This window comes from Halichoerus grypus, chromosome 3 (genome assembly GCF_964656455.1).
Source record: "Halichoerus grypus chromosome 3, mHalGry1.hap1.1, whole genome shotgun sequence".
Taxonomy (NCBI): domain Eukaryota; kingdom Metazoa; phylum Chordata; class Mammalia; order Carnivora; family Phocidae; genus Halichoerus; species Halichoerus grypus.
The window spans coordinates 135,543,769-135,560,445 of NC_135714.1; the positions used below are offsets into that span (position 1 = coordinate 135,543,769).

Genomic DNA, 16,677 nt, shown 5'->3' on the forward strand with positions numbered 1-16,677 from the left:
TCATAGATTTGGCGTTGGTTGCAATTACCAGAAAAGCTATCAACATAGATTAAGTTGAAGCAAAAACGTGAATTAAGAAAGGACCCTGAGGAAACCAAAAATTGGAAGGGACCTCCAGAGCAACTAACGCGAAAGAGTCAAAAGATACCGGACCTCCCCATCTCACCCGCCAGCACCTCTGAGAGTTTCACTCGATCTACATTAAATTTTCTCCATTCGCATAGAGGAAAGGTCTGACGAAGAGCTCCAGAACATTACCCATTATTGCTTTAGGCTTGGGTCTTGGTTTCTTTTTCTGCTTATCCATTCTAAAATTCTGAGGCAAGTTTTCTGAGTGACCTACTTAGGTCAGGTGTTCAATTTTGAGCCAATCAATTACGACAGGAAACAGAGCTGAATAAAGAGATGTGATTGGCCCAGGGTTAAGTCACATGTACTCCACTGAACCTATCAACTATGGCCTGGAGGCCCTGGCAGAGGTCAAGTGAGTGGGGTCGGGGGGACAAGGGTATCCCCAAAGGGGGAGAGTTATTTGATAGAGAGTAATAGATTTAGGTCAAGTTGGCCTCAAATATACTCAGAGCCACCACTGCAGTTGTCGCCATCTGCTGTAGTTACCAGCATTACTTACCAAACAGTTCAAATTTCCTGCTTTTGTCCAGTTAGTTGTGACAAAGTGCAAAGCCCTTCAGAACTTTCTTTCCCTCAGGTACAGAAATAGAAACATCCAGGCTGCCTCATCAGGTTGGTTCTCTAGGTGTTTATGGGAAGCAAAGCTCTCCTGCCAAGCCGTGGTGGACATATGCTGTGAGAAATCGACATTTATCGCTTTAAGCCGCTGAGATTTGATGGCATTTTGTTACTACAGCATCACTTAGCCTACCCTGTTGATGGTCCATTCTTTTCTTCTATTTCCCACTGTGATTCCTCACTGCCTATTGGCTGCTAACTGCATCACAGCGAACAAGTCCACTCTAGTGCACTTTGCTACTCTTCTTCCCTCCGGCTAGTAAGGAAACACCCTCCACTTCTTTTGACCCTCTGTCAGAGGAGGTTCCCAAAGGGCTGTAGGGTCCCTGGTGAGAATGTGGCTTCTTTATATTCCAGGCAATCTTCTCAGAGACGGCAGATACTGGGCCCTGGGACAGACGAAGGTAGAGTGCAGATTTTTAAGCACTTTTACTTCAACCATCATCCATTCCAAAATTTTTACCCTGATATTTAATTTGTCATAGGTTCCTAGATCAATGCTTCACTTTTCTAAAGTTTTTATTTCAAAGCTGAATATGTCTCTTCCTCCTATCATGTGGCTTCTTTTATTGATCTCTTTCTCCAAACCATCAGACCTCAAAGGGCTCTGAGTGATGTCTTACAGTGTGGCAATACAGTCTAATACAAGGACTCTGACAGAGGAAACCTTCATAAGCTGACGTGAAGGACAAAAAAACAAATTAAAAGGTTTACTTTTTATGGAAGACTTTCTATCAATGAATGTACTAAAGCACGAAGAACTAATGGTTCTCAACCAGGGAATGACTTTGCCTCCTAAGAGGACATTTTGCAGTATCAAGAGACATTTTTTGGTTGTCACAACTTGAAGGCATGTTACTACTGACATCTAGTAGGTAGCCCAGGCGAAAGTCGACTTAATTAGGAATTTGTGTCTTTAATTAGGACTTTGCTACTTCGGAGGCTGCCATGTCACTCCTCTTTGAACACAACATGCTATCTCTACTTGCAACCAACCGTAAGTAAGACAAAGGAAATGACACAATACAAGTAGCAAATAGCATTGTCCTAAGAGTCACCAAAACTCAGGTCCCATATTGTAACTCTCACTTGTTACCTGATTAAAAGTGGAAGGTTGACTCTTAAGAGAGGCTGTAAATTATTTCCTCATTCTCTTAAGAAAGACCTGAATCTTGCAAGCTTAACAATAATGTATTCTCCCAAAGTTAGAAAGGATATCTGAATCACAGTTGATTTTTTTTTAAAGTTACTAGGAGGTAAAAAAATAAATGTTGACCTCCATTTTAATACCCCTGAGGTCCTGAAACAAGGATGGAGAACAAGATCTCTTGTTCTCCTAAACAGAAGTCGAGCCAATAACATAGGGCACTTTATGAGCCAAATAATGTCTGGTGTCCTGGAGCTAAAGAAAATGTTGGCACATCTTGCAAAATCACAGCTGTTTCAGGCTCATTTAGTGACTGTCCCACTCTCTGCAGCCCAGTTTGCCTTTTGAAATATAGCACAGCTAGCTATGCTGCAGCATGTGATTAAAGCAACTGACAAGGGAGGTTTTATTTTTTAGCTCTTTGTCTCAAAAGCTTTAGAAATCTTGACAAGTACTGCTAAGAAACACAGATTACTTTTTTAGAAAGAAGATGCATAGAGATTTCTTGATGTGCACATGATTGTGCACATTTTTATCAAGAAACTAAATGCACTTTGGAATCATGATGGTAAAAAGGTAGCTTTCTAAGATTTAAAAAAAGTTGAACTAATTTAATCATACACAGTGCTGTTGTTAAGAAAAGATCTCTGCGACTTCACTTACCATGTGCATTTTTGTAGGTTGCAAAATAGTCTGCCAGCAAGCCCTTTGGAGTCAGACCTTTGAACTAGATAATCAACTGATAACCATTAAAAAAATTAAAAGGTTAAATGAAAATAAGCTCCAAATGCTAATCACATGGTACCATTCAGTTCTCCAATTATATAACTGTGTTTTGAAAGATTGCTAAAGTAAAATTTTCAAAAAATTTAACATCATGACTCTCAAGCAAATAAAATATGAGTCTGTGGTCAAAAGTTTAAGGCAAAATTTTCAAAAAGGTAAAACAGCAATTCCTATGCAAATGTAAAATGAACGTACATTTTATTTAAATAATTCATTAGCGAGGGAACCACTAAGATGGTAAAACCATTTCAAAGAGTGTTTCAAAAGCTAAGGTAATATTAGGATAAGATTGCTGGACTAGATATAAAACTGGTTAATGTCCAACAGGATAATAAACTGTAAAGCCATTAGAGTTGTCTTTTCCACCAGGCAGAAATTATTTGCGTCTCTATGGGATAAAAATCTACACGTTAACCTCTGCCCTACAACATTGTTAAGTAGACCATTCAGTACAAAAGCAAGGCCAGCTTTGCATTGAAAGAACACTCAAAAATCTCTTCTGGCTATTTCCAAGTGTCAGATAATTTTTCCAGTAAGTCAAATTATCTTCCATGAATGAAAGTTCTTAATTCTTGGTGATACTATTTTTAGAGAAAAATCTTTATCATCTTTCTTTGACCCACGTACAATTTCCATATCGTATTTTCAGACTAGTGCCCTAAGTATGCCTTCCTTTGTTCTGTGCTGAGATAAACATTAGAATTTCCTGAGATACTATGTAGATAAATCTACATCTAGGTTATTTATTCATTAGATATAATGTAATATATATTTAAAGATATGAGGGAATAAACAGGCTATTATACAAGTTCAGAGATAACAAATTTTTTGAGCATAAGTCTAAGACATTTTATATTTTGATAAGTTCCCCAGGGTGTCTAATAAACTTAATAAATATGAATGTTATTAAGATAGGCTTAACTATAATTCTAAGACTCACCCCCAGCAAAGAAAAACAAAAATTAAATAGTCTCTTACAGTTTGTGATAGCTGTTACCTAATTTGCATACCACTTAAGACAATGCTCTTTGTACACCAAGAGAAAGCATACGATCACTAGTAACAATATCAAATATATGCATATACAAACACAATCCAATAAAATTCTTAATTGTTCAATTGTTTCTTTTATCATGGACAGTGGTAGCAGTCTTCTGTACTTAAATTCTGAAAATTAACCCATGTACAAAAGAAAACCCATCTACAAAATAAAAAGCACACATCTTTAATTTCTAATATTTTTATTACAGACTTTTAAGATATGTATTTATTTTCATATTATCAGCCTAAAGAAAATAAGTCACAAAAATAAGCTTTTGTATGTCTGCCAAGGTAAATTGTTCTACTTCAAATTTATCAAGTTATAAATAAACCACATAATATGCTTATGTGAACCAAACCACAGCATAATCTGAGTGCATTTGAAAGGCACAGAGTACTCTCATTGTTTCAATAAGAGAAAAGAAGAGCATTACTTAGGATTAAAAGCCTGGCCCTGTAGCTATCCATTATTCAACAATAATACGGCATGAATTATTCACTGATTATAAAACAAAATACTGTGTTAAAAAGCAAAGGTGACTAAAATAAACATGTGTTCCTGGACCTTTCATTTAATATTAAGCATGTCAGAATACCTGGAAGCAAATAAACAAAGCAAGACCCACATAAGGGAGAACCAAGCTGCCCAAAAGCTGTGTAGCTTGAGACGCAACATTAAAGGTCATTTTTAAGGAGACTGGATTCCCACCACTAATTTCACAAATTTGAATAAAGATGATCTATTCCATAAAAAGCTTATTAAAATGCGAGTATGCCACCTCGATAAGACAAGGTATAAGGCAACTTGACAAAGAGTTCTTTCAAGTCAGTGGCTCAAAATAGAACCTGGGTCTCCAAGCTTTTGTTAGGCCTATTTTTTTACTAAAATCCTGATTAATGAGAGAAAAAGGGATCTTAAAAAGCCCAAAGACAGCAGGTAAAAGTGGAGACTCGGGAGAGCCAAAGAGTGCACAGAATGTGTGGAATCAGAGAGAGGCACTCAGAGGGATAATGGAAGAGAATGGTCTGAAGACCACTTCTCCAAGGGTCAGCCCAGCAAATAAGGATGCTAAAATGTAGTACTTGAATGTGAGCCTAAGAAAGTTATGCTTAGACGATCAAATGATCCCTCTCTCCTTGACCCGTCTTCTCTTCTAGTTACCATGTGTTGTTTTGACATTTTGCCCCTATACATTTACATTAGTTAGAATCTATAGGTATATATTTAAAAAAAAAACTAGTCTTTATTGTAATGTCTTTAATAGTTCTAATTTACAGTGATATTAAGTGACTCGATTAGAACACAGAAAATGCGGTGTTTTAGCAATAACATACAGAACTGAGAAAACAGAGAATAGAATGCATTACAACATCTTAAATTATATTTTTCAACTTTCAGGGAAAAAAGAAGTCAGTATATCAGCTTTTAAATAAGGAGTGGGTGAGGTGGGGGTGGGGGGAAATGATGACTTGTTCGAGATTTGAAACCTCTGTATGAACATCTGTCATATGTGATGACATGCATATCTTCCCAGGACACAAAGACCCAACATGTGAATACTGTATGTCTATGTCCTATGCTTAATTAAGAAGTTGGCAGAGGGATGGGTGCCTGGGTGGTTCAGTTGGTTAAGCGACTGCCTTCGGCTCAGGTCATGATCCTGGAGTCCCTGGATCGAGTGCTGCATCGGGCTCCCTGCAAGGCAGGGAGTCTGCTTCTCCCTCTGACCCTCCCCCCTCTCATGTGCTTGCTCTCTCTCATTCTCTCTCTCAAATAAATAAATAAAATCTTTTAAAAAAAAAAGTTGGCAGAAGGAGTTTGGGGAAAATTATTTGAAGCTTAATATTGTCCAAATTCACTGTTTTAGTTCTAGTCATGTGCTTTCATTGAGGAGAATTGAAAAGAGTCAGGTTTTAATTTATTTTGTTCATATTTCTCATATTAGAATAAGCTAAACAATATATTTAAATGCACTCGATATCTGGTTCTACTGTCAATATCTGAGCAATATCATTTAAATCAATTTAAATATAATCAGAAGAAGTCTGAAGAAAACCATTATTATTAAGAAAATATACAAAAACTATAGTATATCCTTTGTAAAAATGACAAAATTTGTTAAAAGAACATCCATTAAAAAAAGGCACTCTATAAGTATAGTTTCAAATAGGTAACTTATACCTTAAAATTGTTTAATGTCTAAGCTACTAGACATAAATTGGACCAAAATTGAGAAAGCAAAACTACCTAACACATAAAGGAGGAAACTGTGATTCTTCCTTCTCAGATTCACAGAGATGGCCAGTCATTTATAGATACAATAGAATATATACTGGTGCTTTTGTAAATAACCCACCATGTCTATGCAGAATTATGGTATCCCCTGGTGTTTTTGCAGATCACATGCCTCAGTTTTCCAATGCAGAACTGCCTCTGGGTCATATTGGGACGGCTCTGTTTTAACAATCAGCAACTGAAGAATGTCAAGAACCCTTCCCATCAGAACTTGGTCAGACCAGTCAGTATGGCACAAAATATGCTTTGCTGAAGGAGTCAGCACCTCTGGTTTACACTGTTCCGTTAAATGGCATGACAAATGTCTTAACAAAGCTAGCTGGAATAAGAATTGCAACCATTCTGTATAATCAGATGTTGAGACTCACATGATCCAATGTTTGAGAAAAATATGAACAAATATTTTTTGAGGAGTATGTTTTATAAAAGGTTTTAAGTCTGCTTATCATGCTCAAACCCATCATATACACTTGGTTAAATTCATTTATTTTATATATTCATTTACACTGCCTCATTCCTAAAAAGACTTGAGGTTTGTGTACTTGATTTTAAAACCAAAAACAAAAAAATGCATAAATATATCTAGTATTCTAGCCAGAAGATCCTTTTATTCATTCATAGGTAATACTTTGGCCCCATGTGCATTGATGTAAGTAAGAAGGATTTTGGCTCTCTGCTCTATGACATCAATAAGCTTTTCAATTCCTTGTCTACCTCCTTGACTTTCCCAATAAACTTTATCAAGAAACAGGGACTGAAGGAGTTTCTGCCGTAAGTGCTGGCTCTTCAAAACAGAAACTGCAGATTCGGGAAACCTGAGAAGATAAAATGATATTTCATTCTCAGTAATTGCTTAGAAATATTATGCCTTACCCAATTGCTTTGCCCTTCATTAATCTGGCATAAATCACACTATCAAGTAGTACCTGGAGAATGAAAACATTTTTGTCACTGTCAAGCTGACACTTCTCTTAATAATAATATACTAGAAGAATATGTTTCAAGGGAACTGAATTTTCCATGTTGAATTTTCCATTGAGAACTTGACATACTAACATCTTATTTAAAGTCATTATCTGTAGGCAAAGAGAGGCACGGAATTAAAAAGAGTTCTGTTAGCCCGGCAAAAATACTTTCCTCAATCTTAAGCTCCATTTCACCCATAGAAACCACTTCAATCTGTCAAGTAGAAGAGTATCCTCATAAGTGTCAACGTGGGGTTTTATGCAAGAAAATATGAGAAGCAAAATGCTGACAAATGCATGACTGAATTTAATGTGAAATAATCCAAAATGTAGGTAGTAAAAAGAGAAAGGAATCATTCCATAATGCCCAATTAAATAAAGAATTGTTTCTGATTCAGATTATACTTCAGGAATTCTGAAAATCTGGGAGCATTTTACTGAATTGGAATATTAAAGTGTTTTTCAAATAAATTTGACAAAACTCAAGTTTTAGAGCCAGGCATTCCACAGTGACCCATCTCTGGAAAACCTGAGGCCAATTTGGAAGGGTCCTTGTTGAACTACCTTAAGAGAACGCTTTGTGCTTCTTGCCCTGCATTTAGAAAGTAAAAACAAGGGGTCTAGCATGTACATTATCTGAAGAACTTTGTCAAGTTTCAAGTTCAAACTCATAAAGAATGTTTTGCTGAATCTTCAATTGGCCCATCCAGCTTTCTTTGAAATACTGATGAAAGCACAATAAAAATATTGGGGTTGTATAGTAAATTTCGCATAAACGTAGTTGCTCCTTAACAACTAAAACAGGAACATATCCTTGTTCGAGGAATACAGTTTGCCCAAAGTTTCAGGCCTCCCAAATGCCTTTTCCAAATTTCAATGGAATGAGCTAAGGGTGGCATTCAGGGAGCATAAATGCAAGGGACCCAGGTGCTCCAATGCTGCAGAAAAACCAGAGGCCACAGAGCTGGACTCGCTTAATGAGTCTGAGTAAGTGTGGAATTAAATAATGCTGATAAGATGCTCTGAGCTCCCTGAAGACGTGTACTATATAATTTAGTGGCCATAGTATTAATTAAGTAAGTATTTTTGCTCTATGAAATATTAATAATCCATGATTTATAAATTCTATGACCCTTCAACTAATTTAGCTGTGGTAGAATGTATGAGATAAAACTGAAATCCATGGATCTCTTTAGTGACTAATCCTTTTCATAAAGGAAAAGCAAAAAATTACCTGTCTGTGCATTACATTGATTAATAGGAAAATTCTATGCATAAATCTGGGCTAGCAGTGTCTTCATTTTTGCTTTTCAATGTGTGACTTACTTATTCAAAAAAAAATTTAACTTTACATTCATTACTCCTCATATTGCATTTAAAGTTAACTTCTTTGAAAGCATAGAGCAGTATTCATATTCATATGAATGTATAGAACAGATGGACCATATTCTTAGGCACTCCTAATTCCAAGAGAAAATTTAGAGATTTAAGAAGACCCCAAAATATCAACTCAGTAAGTGATGCCTTTGGTCAATTTTTCTACACATAAAATTTCCTTAGTTTAGTCACATTAAAGAAAGAATCTGTCATATATTCTACCTTCAATCCATAAAGAGATGTAAGAATGAGTATTAACAGGGCAAGATATGGCAAAAACTCATGAAATTGGGGCTCATGAAACTCTCATGAGAACAGTATTGTCTCTAGTCCTGAAAGTACATAAAATCCACACTACCTGATTAGAAGTGCTAAGAAGAACTAATGAAACACACTTCAGAGCGTTGTTACCAAGACTAATAGTAACAGCATGAACAAACACAAGTTACTGCAGAAAAATGATTGGACTTGGATTTGGAAGATTGGGGTTCTACTCTCAATTTTAGAGTAGATGTGCTCTTCATGTGCCCTCCACCAGTCACTTAGCTTCACACAGCTGGTTAACTCTTTCACTATTGCACCCCTCTATTTCCAATTCTCAAACATACCCCAGTGTCTTGGTCACTCTGATTTCTGACTAGGGTAGGAAGGCTATGAAGAGTGGCTATGACCTGGGGCCTAAAATCCAGCCTCAATCCTTGTAGCTAAGGTTGAATGGCCCAGACTCTATAGCGGGTTCCTGCCACTATTAAATGCATTAATTTCCTTTATTTCTTAATACATAAGCTCAAGATACTTTTCTCCTTAGTCTATGTCTACTGGAAAGATTTCCAAATGCTCAAAAACCCTCCTACCTGAATTCAAACAGCTGCTGTCCTTTGATACTGTGTCCTAATCAGCAGATTAGCTCTAATTTCCCAGCGCATTCAGAAAAGTCTCTTGAGTTTATTATGCCTTTGGCCATCCTGCCATGTCAATATCCGTGTGTCTGTTAGTCCCCCTGCCCCATGCCCTGATAATGGAGCTTCTGCCACCTCCTCATCCCTGCTCTGCCAGTTCCTATTCCTAAGGTCCCTGCATGCTTCCAGCTTTACCCACATGGATTTTCACAGTGAGGGCCAAGGAAATGTAGTGGGAGTTTTGTAGGTTGCATGGGTTGGTGACACTTGACGCCATGGCAGCAATCCTGTTCTATTCTGCTTAGGTCTGGTTCCCATTTCCGGGCCTCCATCCCCAGATTCCACATCCACAATTCCTTTCAAGGGTTAGATCAGTCACACATAGCATTTGAGTTTTCTCAAAACCTTACTACTTATTTAATAGAAATGTGATGTCTCATAGATTTTACTACATCTTAAAACTTACTCTTTGATGCCTTCTAACAATTTGAAGTTTAAGTTATCTTCGCTTCTGTCAAAGAAACCCTTGTTGTCTATGAAGACCAAATGCCTTGGGTCATGCTTTCGCTGGATAACGTGTGCTAGAGCCACAGAATCTTGGTTGTCACATTTTGGCCTCAGTCCATTCTGTACACAGGCATCTTCCTTTCGAGGTCGGAATCCACAGCAATTTGTATCTAAGCGATTATAAATCTGAAAATGGAAAGCGAAAACAAAATCCAAGATGCTGAGTAAAAACAAAACTTGGGAAAGTTAGATTTCTGGAGAATTAGTGCTTTCTAAATAGTTGACTTTCCAGAATCTAATAAGGCCAGGCTCATTTAATTAAAGGCAACTGTCAGAGTAAGTCCAAAGTTCATATCCTTCTGACTCAGCCATGGTTAAAAGCATTTCCAGCTTCTAACAGCTCTAAAGTCAGATCATCCAAGTTAGACATCTCCACCCTTAAGATTCAAAGTTCCCACTGACGTCATATGTAGACACATGGCCAGAAGAATCGCTGACTCTATTCCTGACAGAAGATAGAAACCACTGCACTTTTATATAACTATAGCTTGTTTTTTTCCTCGAGTTGGGTTATCGAAAACCTGAGTTATCTCGGTGGCTCTAAAAGTTTCCTGCATCCCCTAACCTCTCTGGACTTTAGAATTACACTATCTAACCTGAAATAAGTAACATAGTACAAATCTTTTGAAAAGATGTGACATCCAATAATGATACAAAAACTACTACCCATATGGAGCCCACAGCTAGATTCTAAATAAGTGAGCAGGATGAACAAAATTATTGGGCCCAGTGGGGTTTATTATGGAAATAGGGTTTCTATCCTATAGAAGAGGTAAACAGATTAATGAGAAAGGGGGAATTGTGTTATTTCCATTTCTCTTGGGCAGGAAAGAAATAACATTTATTAATCAGGGTCAATTAAAGCTTCAGCTTAGGAATTAGATAAATTTCAAGTCAAATCCCTGTGACCTTGTGTAGATTCCGTTACATCACCGACTCTCAATTTAATTACCTATATAATGGGAATGGTATTATGGCACTGTACCTCGTCAGTTAGTAGGAAGATTAATGAAAATGTTTATACACAACCAGCCCTAACCCAGGCATCTAGAAGATACTCAAAAAAATGAAAACAGTTATATTGTTGAAACCCACACATATACACTATATGAAATGATTTACCTCAAAACAAGCTTCCAAGACAAAAGGCAATTTCTCCATATTAATGAAGACAAATTGAGTCTCAGAGAGGCTGAATAATCTGCTCTGGGTAGAATATAAGTAAGTAGCAAAGTTAAGATATAGACAGCTATATTTGTCTCCAAAATTCCCATACGCTCACGATTCAAAAGACGGCTGGACATAACACTGTCACTTTTAATCCTTTGGCACTAAATTCCCATTATTTCTCTTCCCCTGTTTTTATAGATCCTGTGGGGCTAGCCACTCTAGGAGGTCAATTGCTCAAGAAGGAATGCAGAAAGAGTAGTGCCAAAATTTAGCCTACTTTGAAATGATCATTCATTCAGTCATTCATTCATCCAACAAATGTTTATTGAACATCTTCTCCCATCTATCAGTGGGCTAGGCACCAAGGCAAATGTTGCCCATGGTCATTACCTCCCACCACCACTACTCCCAAAGGAAAATGAAGTGGTCATTTAATTTTGCCTCATTACCACAACAAACTTTAAGAACTGGACAAGTGACCTTCCTCTCTGTTTTCTGTACGTAAGTGAACTTTGTATCAAATAGCATATTTTGAGAAACAGAGATTATAAAGAGGTCAGCCTAAGCCAATTTTCTTTGATATTTATGTAAAACCAGTCACATGGGACAGGGGTGGTCAGTGAGCCAAGAAGCATTTGGATAACACAGAGGGTACATTGCTGATCTACAAGCAACCTACAGATAAAGGGAGGCCTCTGTCAGGATTGGTTCCAGGCAGCTGATCCATGGGGCTATAAGTCTAAGCAATGATTTATCCAAAAGGTCACACAGGCTTACTGCAGAGAACAGTAAGTTCCCACTTCTGGTTAAAGTGTCTTTGTCTGACATGAGGACAGGGGTTGCCTAAAGGTAAGCAAGGGTGCCCCAAGCAAATCACTATAGGTTAAATGACAAAAAGCACAAATAAGAACTATTAGAAAAAATTATTGAGTCCTTTCTCTTCAAACAATTTGATGCATTTTGTGTAGTACCTTGACTGCCTTTGAATATAAGAGAAATCAAGTGACATAAAGAGATTGCATCTGGTTGGCAGTTATTTAAGTTAAGATCAGAGAGTCAGGGAGAACATGAAAAATAACCCTTCTAGAAGCTGCTTCTCATCCAATCTCCCCCTCCTATAAACATTAGCTAATAATTCCCAAAGATTCTCTATACCATGCTCCAACATCATCATATGTTTATAACCAGTTATAATGACATTATATAATAGAAAAAAAAAAACAACCCTATTTAATTTTGACTACAACATGCAAGGTCTGTTATGTTGGATAAATGGTCAGAACTTAAAGTTTTAAGGACTAATCTATCAACCACTTCATAAATGGTACCCTGAACCCTGAGCTTTTTCTTCATTGTTGATTTCATACCAGTGAAGAAAGGACTAAAACCTATAGCGACATTTCTGTTGTTTCTACAACAAAGCCATGAGTCAAATATATTAATGTTAAATAATAAGCACATTAGAGTTTAGACCCCAACTTTCAGTACTCCTATAAATATTATACTTTTCTATTTTTAAACTACAGGAGAACGTTAAAAGTCAGAGGTGGAAAAGACCGATTTAGGTCATTTTTTTATTGCCTTCCCAGCATTAGATTGTTTCCTACAGTGTATTTTTAAAGTGCTTTGTCTGATCTAATTTTGAATCACTCAACAGTCTGTGATGATTTCACCACTTCCCTGGCAGACTGTTGTTGTGCCATTCAAGTCTAACAGACCTTATTATTAAAAATGGGTGTGTGTTCAGCTGAACTCCTTGTCCAGAAAATGTTCACCCCCCACCTTTTATTCGGAACTTGGTGGGTATGTTAATACATGTTGAGTTTGTGTGCGGGTGTGAGCGTGTACACCTACAAATATAGAATCAGACTGTAAGGCCTCAAATAATCTGGGTTTCACTTCATTTTTCTTATCCTCTCAGTATAGTAAATTATGTCTTTGTATTATTGCCCTTGTCTAGCAAGGGTTTAAGTAGCTCTTAAATCTTGTTCCCTAGCTCTTCTCAGAATTTTGTTTATAGTCTTCCTTTTGAATTCACATTCACTGTACCAAAAATAATTTGACCACAAAACCATAATCCACTCCCTTAAATTCAGTGCCATGTTGCTGGGCATTTAATTTAGTTATATATTGAATATATTCCTGCTTACTTCCAAGAGAGTTTACGGATTTTTTTAAAGCCTAATAAAGCATATCCTAGATAGCTATGAATCCATAATAGGGTTTCAGTATATTTTTTTGGCGCACACATTAAAACAATCATTTCATTTAACTACCGCATAATTAAGTACTGTAGTTCACATCCACGGGTCTATGTCCTTAGATAATTATCCTACAAAGAAGATTCATTGGGGGTAAATCTTATCAGTTAAGCGATCGTGAGTATTGATGATCATTAATGCAACTTGTTCAAATTCACAACCTCTCAATCTTTAAAACAAGGAAAATCTTTTACAGAGTTGGTCCTCTGAATCTTAAGATTACTACCAACCATCATTTTCTGTAAAATTGCTCTTTCCTCTTTTAGGAAAATATATCTTTTCCATGTTTACCTAACTAAAATTATACTCAGAAAAATCCAGGTGTTCCAGCCAAATTTTTTTTGTTGGTGGGAATATTTTTAGATATACTGCCTTCTTCTAAAGTTCCTTTTTTTAATTCCACTTTCCTTGTGGGGGTGTTACTTTTGCCTGCATGAAAAAAGTATCTTTTGAGTGACTCAGTTATGTTTACAGAGCCTAAACAAGGATGCCTCTGCTGCACTGACCAGCTCTCCAAAGCCCCATAGGAATCTAGAGAAATCCAATGACTTTCCACCCTTTTGCACACCACCCATTCTAGCTGTGTCTTCAAAAAGTGGCTCTATCAAAGCAATGGCTTCAGTGGGACTAAATGACTAATTTCAAGCAATGTCTGAACAAAAGCAAGAAAAAAAATATTCTAAAAGTGCTGCTAATATTAATGAAACACATAAGAGCAGTCATTTAGCAAGTGTTTAGTATGTGCCAGGAACTGTACACTTAATGCTTTACACATATTGTTGCATTTAATGCTCACAGCAACCTGAAGGGGTAGGCGCTACCAACGGTCCCATTTGATAAGTGAAGCAAGTGAGGCACAAGGAGACTGGTTGGCTAACCCAAGGTCCCTCACTTCATAAATGACAGAACTCAGGATTTTAACCCAGATATTCATGCCCTTTTCCATCCTGATTATACCTCTTGTGCATAGCCAAGGTGATAGTGCAAAAAAAAAAAAAAAAAAGCAAGTGCATTTGTATAGAATACTAAATATCACTACATTCAATAAATGCTGGTTATAAGGTTTCATCAGAAATACAAAAAACTGTACTGTAGGAGTTCAGGTAAAAACACACGAAGGAGAGGATATTACGGTTGTGTTTTGAGAGACAGGAAGTGTTAGCTAAAAAATAGGCAAAGGCATGAAGGTAGGAAATCAAAAGACATCTTTAGAAGAACTGAGGGTACATTAGACCAGCGCTTCTCGGACTGTCTGTAGTGAAAGATCAGGTGGTTTTGATTTTTCTCTCCCTCAGCCCCACAATCCATATGGAGTGTGTTTGTTAAATGATTAATAATAATAATAATTTATTACTAGAGAAATAAGATTTTAAAAAATACTAAATACCAGCCAAATATTTGTTAGAATCAACAGATGAAATTCCTCTACCAAATTGCTATCAAAGTTTCTAAGTGCTTATTTGCAATTTTTGTACTTGTCATGGACTAGTAAATTGGCAGGGTCCTGGAGTCACACTTTGAGTAGGACAATGCGAGACGGCGCTGTCGAGGGTTAGGGGAATGTGAAGGCAGGTAGCAGAGCAAAAGGTGGATAAGAGTATTGTGCCTACGAAAGAAAGCCAAATTTCTGATGTGCCTTCAAGTTTCTATCATTTTCTCACGTATTGCTGGAAGGAAGGTCAAAGGCAAGAGAGCAGGGCATCAGGGGGAAATGTTAAAAGAACGAAAACTGAAGGGAACCAAGACAGAGCACGCTTTGAAGCTGAAGAGAGAATAAAATGAAGATGTTCTTCCTCACATAGATTAGAAATTCCCCTGATCCAAATATTTTCTCATTCAACTCTTTTAGTTAAATTACATAAACCTGTAGATGTTCCTACCGCAGTTTTTGTACACCTCTTTAAGGGGCTCAGTGAGCATATGTGTGCGTTTCTGGTTGGTGAGTCAATATCTTAAGATCTCACCATCTCTTTTTTTTTTTTTAACAACTGATAATCAATTTATTAAAAAGGTTGATTTAAACATCTGCAATGGTGACTTCAGCCTCAACTCCTGGCTCAATACTGATGGAAGTAATCTGCTTAACAATGTCAGAAGGACTGTGCAAATCAATGAGTCACTTGTGGATCCTTATCTGAAAACGATCCCAGGTCTTAGAACCTTCACCACAAGGAGTTTTTCTTGTAGTGATTCTCAGAGTCTTGGTAGGCATCCGAACTGGTCCTTTCACTTTGAGATTCTTTTCCTTTGCGCCTCTGATCAGGTCAGCACATACCTTTTCCAAAAATTTTACGTTGTGGCTGGTGAGAGTAATTCTAATTCGGTGAATCGTCACCTCCGGTTCCCCGGGTGTCTTCCCGGTGTCTTTAAAAGCCATGGCTGCTGCGCGGCTTCCTGACCGACTTGTTTCTCGGTGAGAACGAACAGCGGTGAGTCAGGAGCAGGAGCGGGGCGTCCAAACCTCCGCTGTAGCTGCGACCGCGTCTTCCTCAAAGAGCCTCACCATCTCTTTTCAAGCTATTTGTTTTTAACTACTTAAAAATTGCACCTTTACAAGGAAAACCGTACTTTTAGAGAGAAAGTTTAAATAATGCAATAAAACACATAATAAGTGGAATTTAACAATTTACCATAGTAACTCAGCCAATACCTGGCAAATAGTAGGCACTTGATAAATGTGTGTTATAAAAAGAATCGCTGAGAGTTGGTTACAAGAGCCCTGTAAGTCAGTTTAACCAGAAAACCCTGTTTTCTACTGGGAAGAATCAAATACAAAATAATGGTGGCATAGGAAGACATGGGTCTTTTTAAGGTAGCATCCAGTGAATGGAGTGGAAAAAAAATGGGAAGGGAGCAAAAAATGGAACTGCCTGCACTTGTCATTTTCTCTTGGTTGGCTCCTTTATGTGCGTTTAATTTCACTAACCATGGACCATGATCTGTTCTATCCCACAGAGAGTCTGCCATAACACACCTTGCAGGCAATAGGCATTTGATAAATACATAACAAGCAGGTGGGACAGAAATAGCAATAGGGCATCCTTTTCTATAATTAGCAGTTTTCTGGAAGATTCCTTTGTCTCCCAGTTATCACATTGGACATCTCATTTGTTTTTAGAAAATGCATCGGGAAAAAAAGGTCTCATTGTCTCATTTTCAGCAATTATCTTATTTCAAAAAGGCAAAAAGACAGTGAGGATTGCTACCATTATCAGCCCCACCCTAGGTACAGAGAAACACAAAAACATATAGACTTACTTATTTATCAGCTAATAACTCACATTGGAAAATCCTTCTATGCGAATGTGTCTTGATGTGAACTAGTATATGGCTACCATGTTACCAGCGAAACTAGATGGATCCCTGGAGTCTAATGAATGTGTGAAGGTAGACCAGATCACAGAGAAGAGCAACCTCA

At 37.3% G+C, this 16,677-nt stretch overlaps 1 protein-coding gene and 1 pseudogene across 2 annotated transcripts in view; both read right to left on the bottom strand.

Annotated features, from left to right (window-relative positions):
* Positions 1–4,967: 4,967 nt before the first annotated feature.
* The window catches only part of GASK1B (golgi associated kinase 1B), a 47,411-nt gene continuing 35,701 nt past the window's right edge, over positions 4,968–16,677 (bottom strand). The window contains exons 4-6 of one of the 2 annotated variants that reach the window (XR_013446533.1): positions 9,728–9,954; positions 6,947–7,096; positions 6,774–6,835 (exon numbers count right to left, since the gene is read on the bottom strand). Coding sequence is in view for 1 of the 2 variants with exons in the window: in XM_036069730.2 (XP_035925623.2) it covers positions 6,628–6,835; positions 9,728–9,954 (435 nt within the window). In the remaining variant the exon portion in view is untranslated. Of the gene's footprint in view, positions 6,836–6,946; positions 7,097–9,727; positions 9,955–16,677 lie in introns of both variants that reach the window. The other variant, XM_036069730.2, reaches the window with a different exon arrangement.
* LOC118521287 (small ribosomal subunit protein uS10 pseudogene) lies at positions 15,230–15,752 on the bottom strand (annotated as a pseudogene).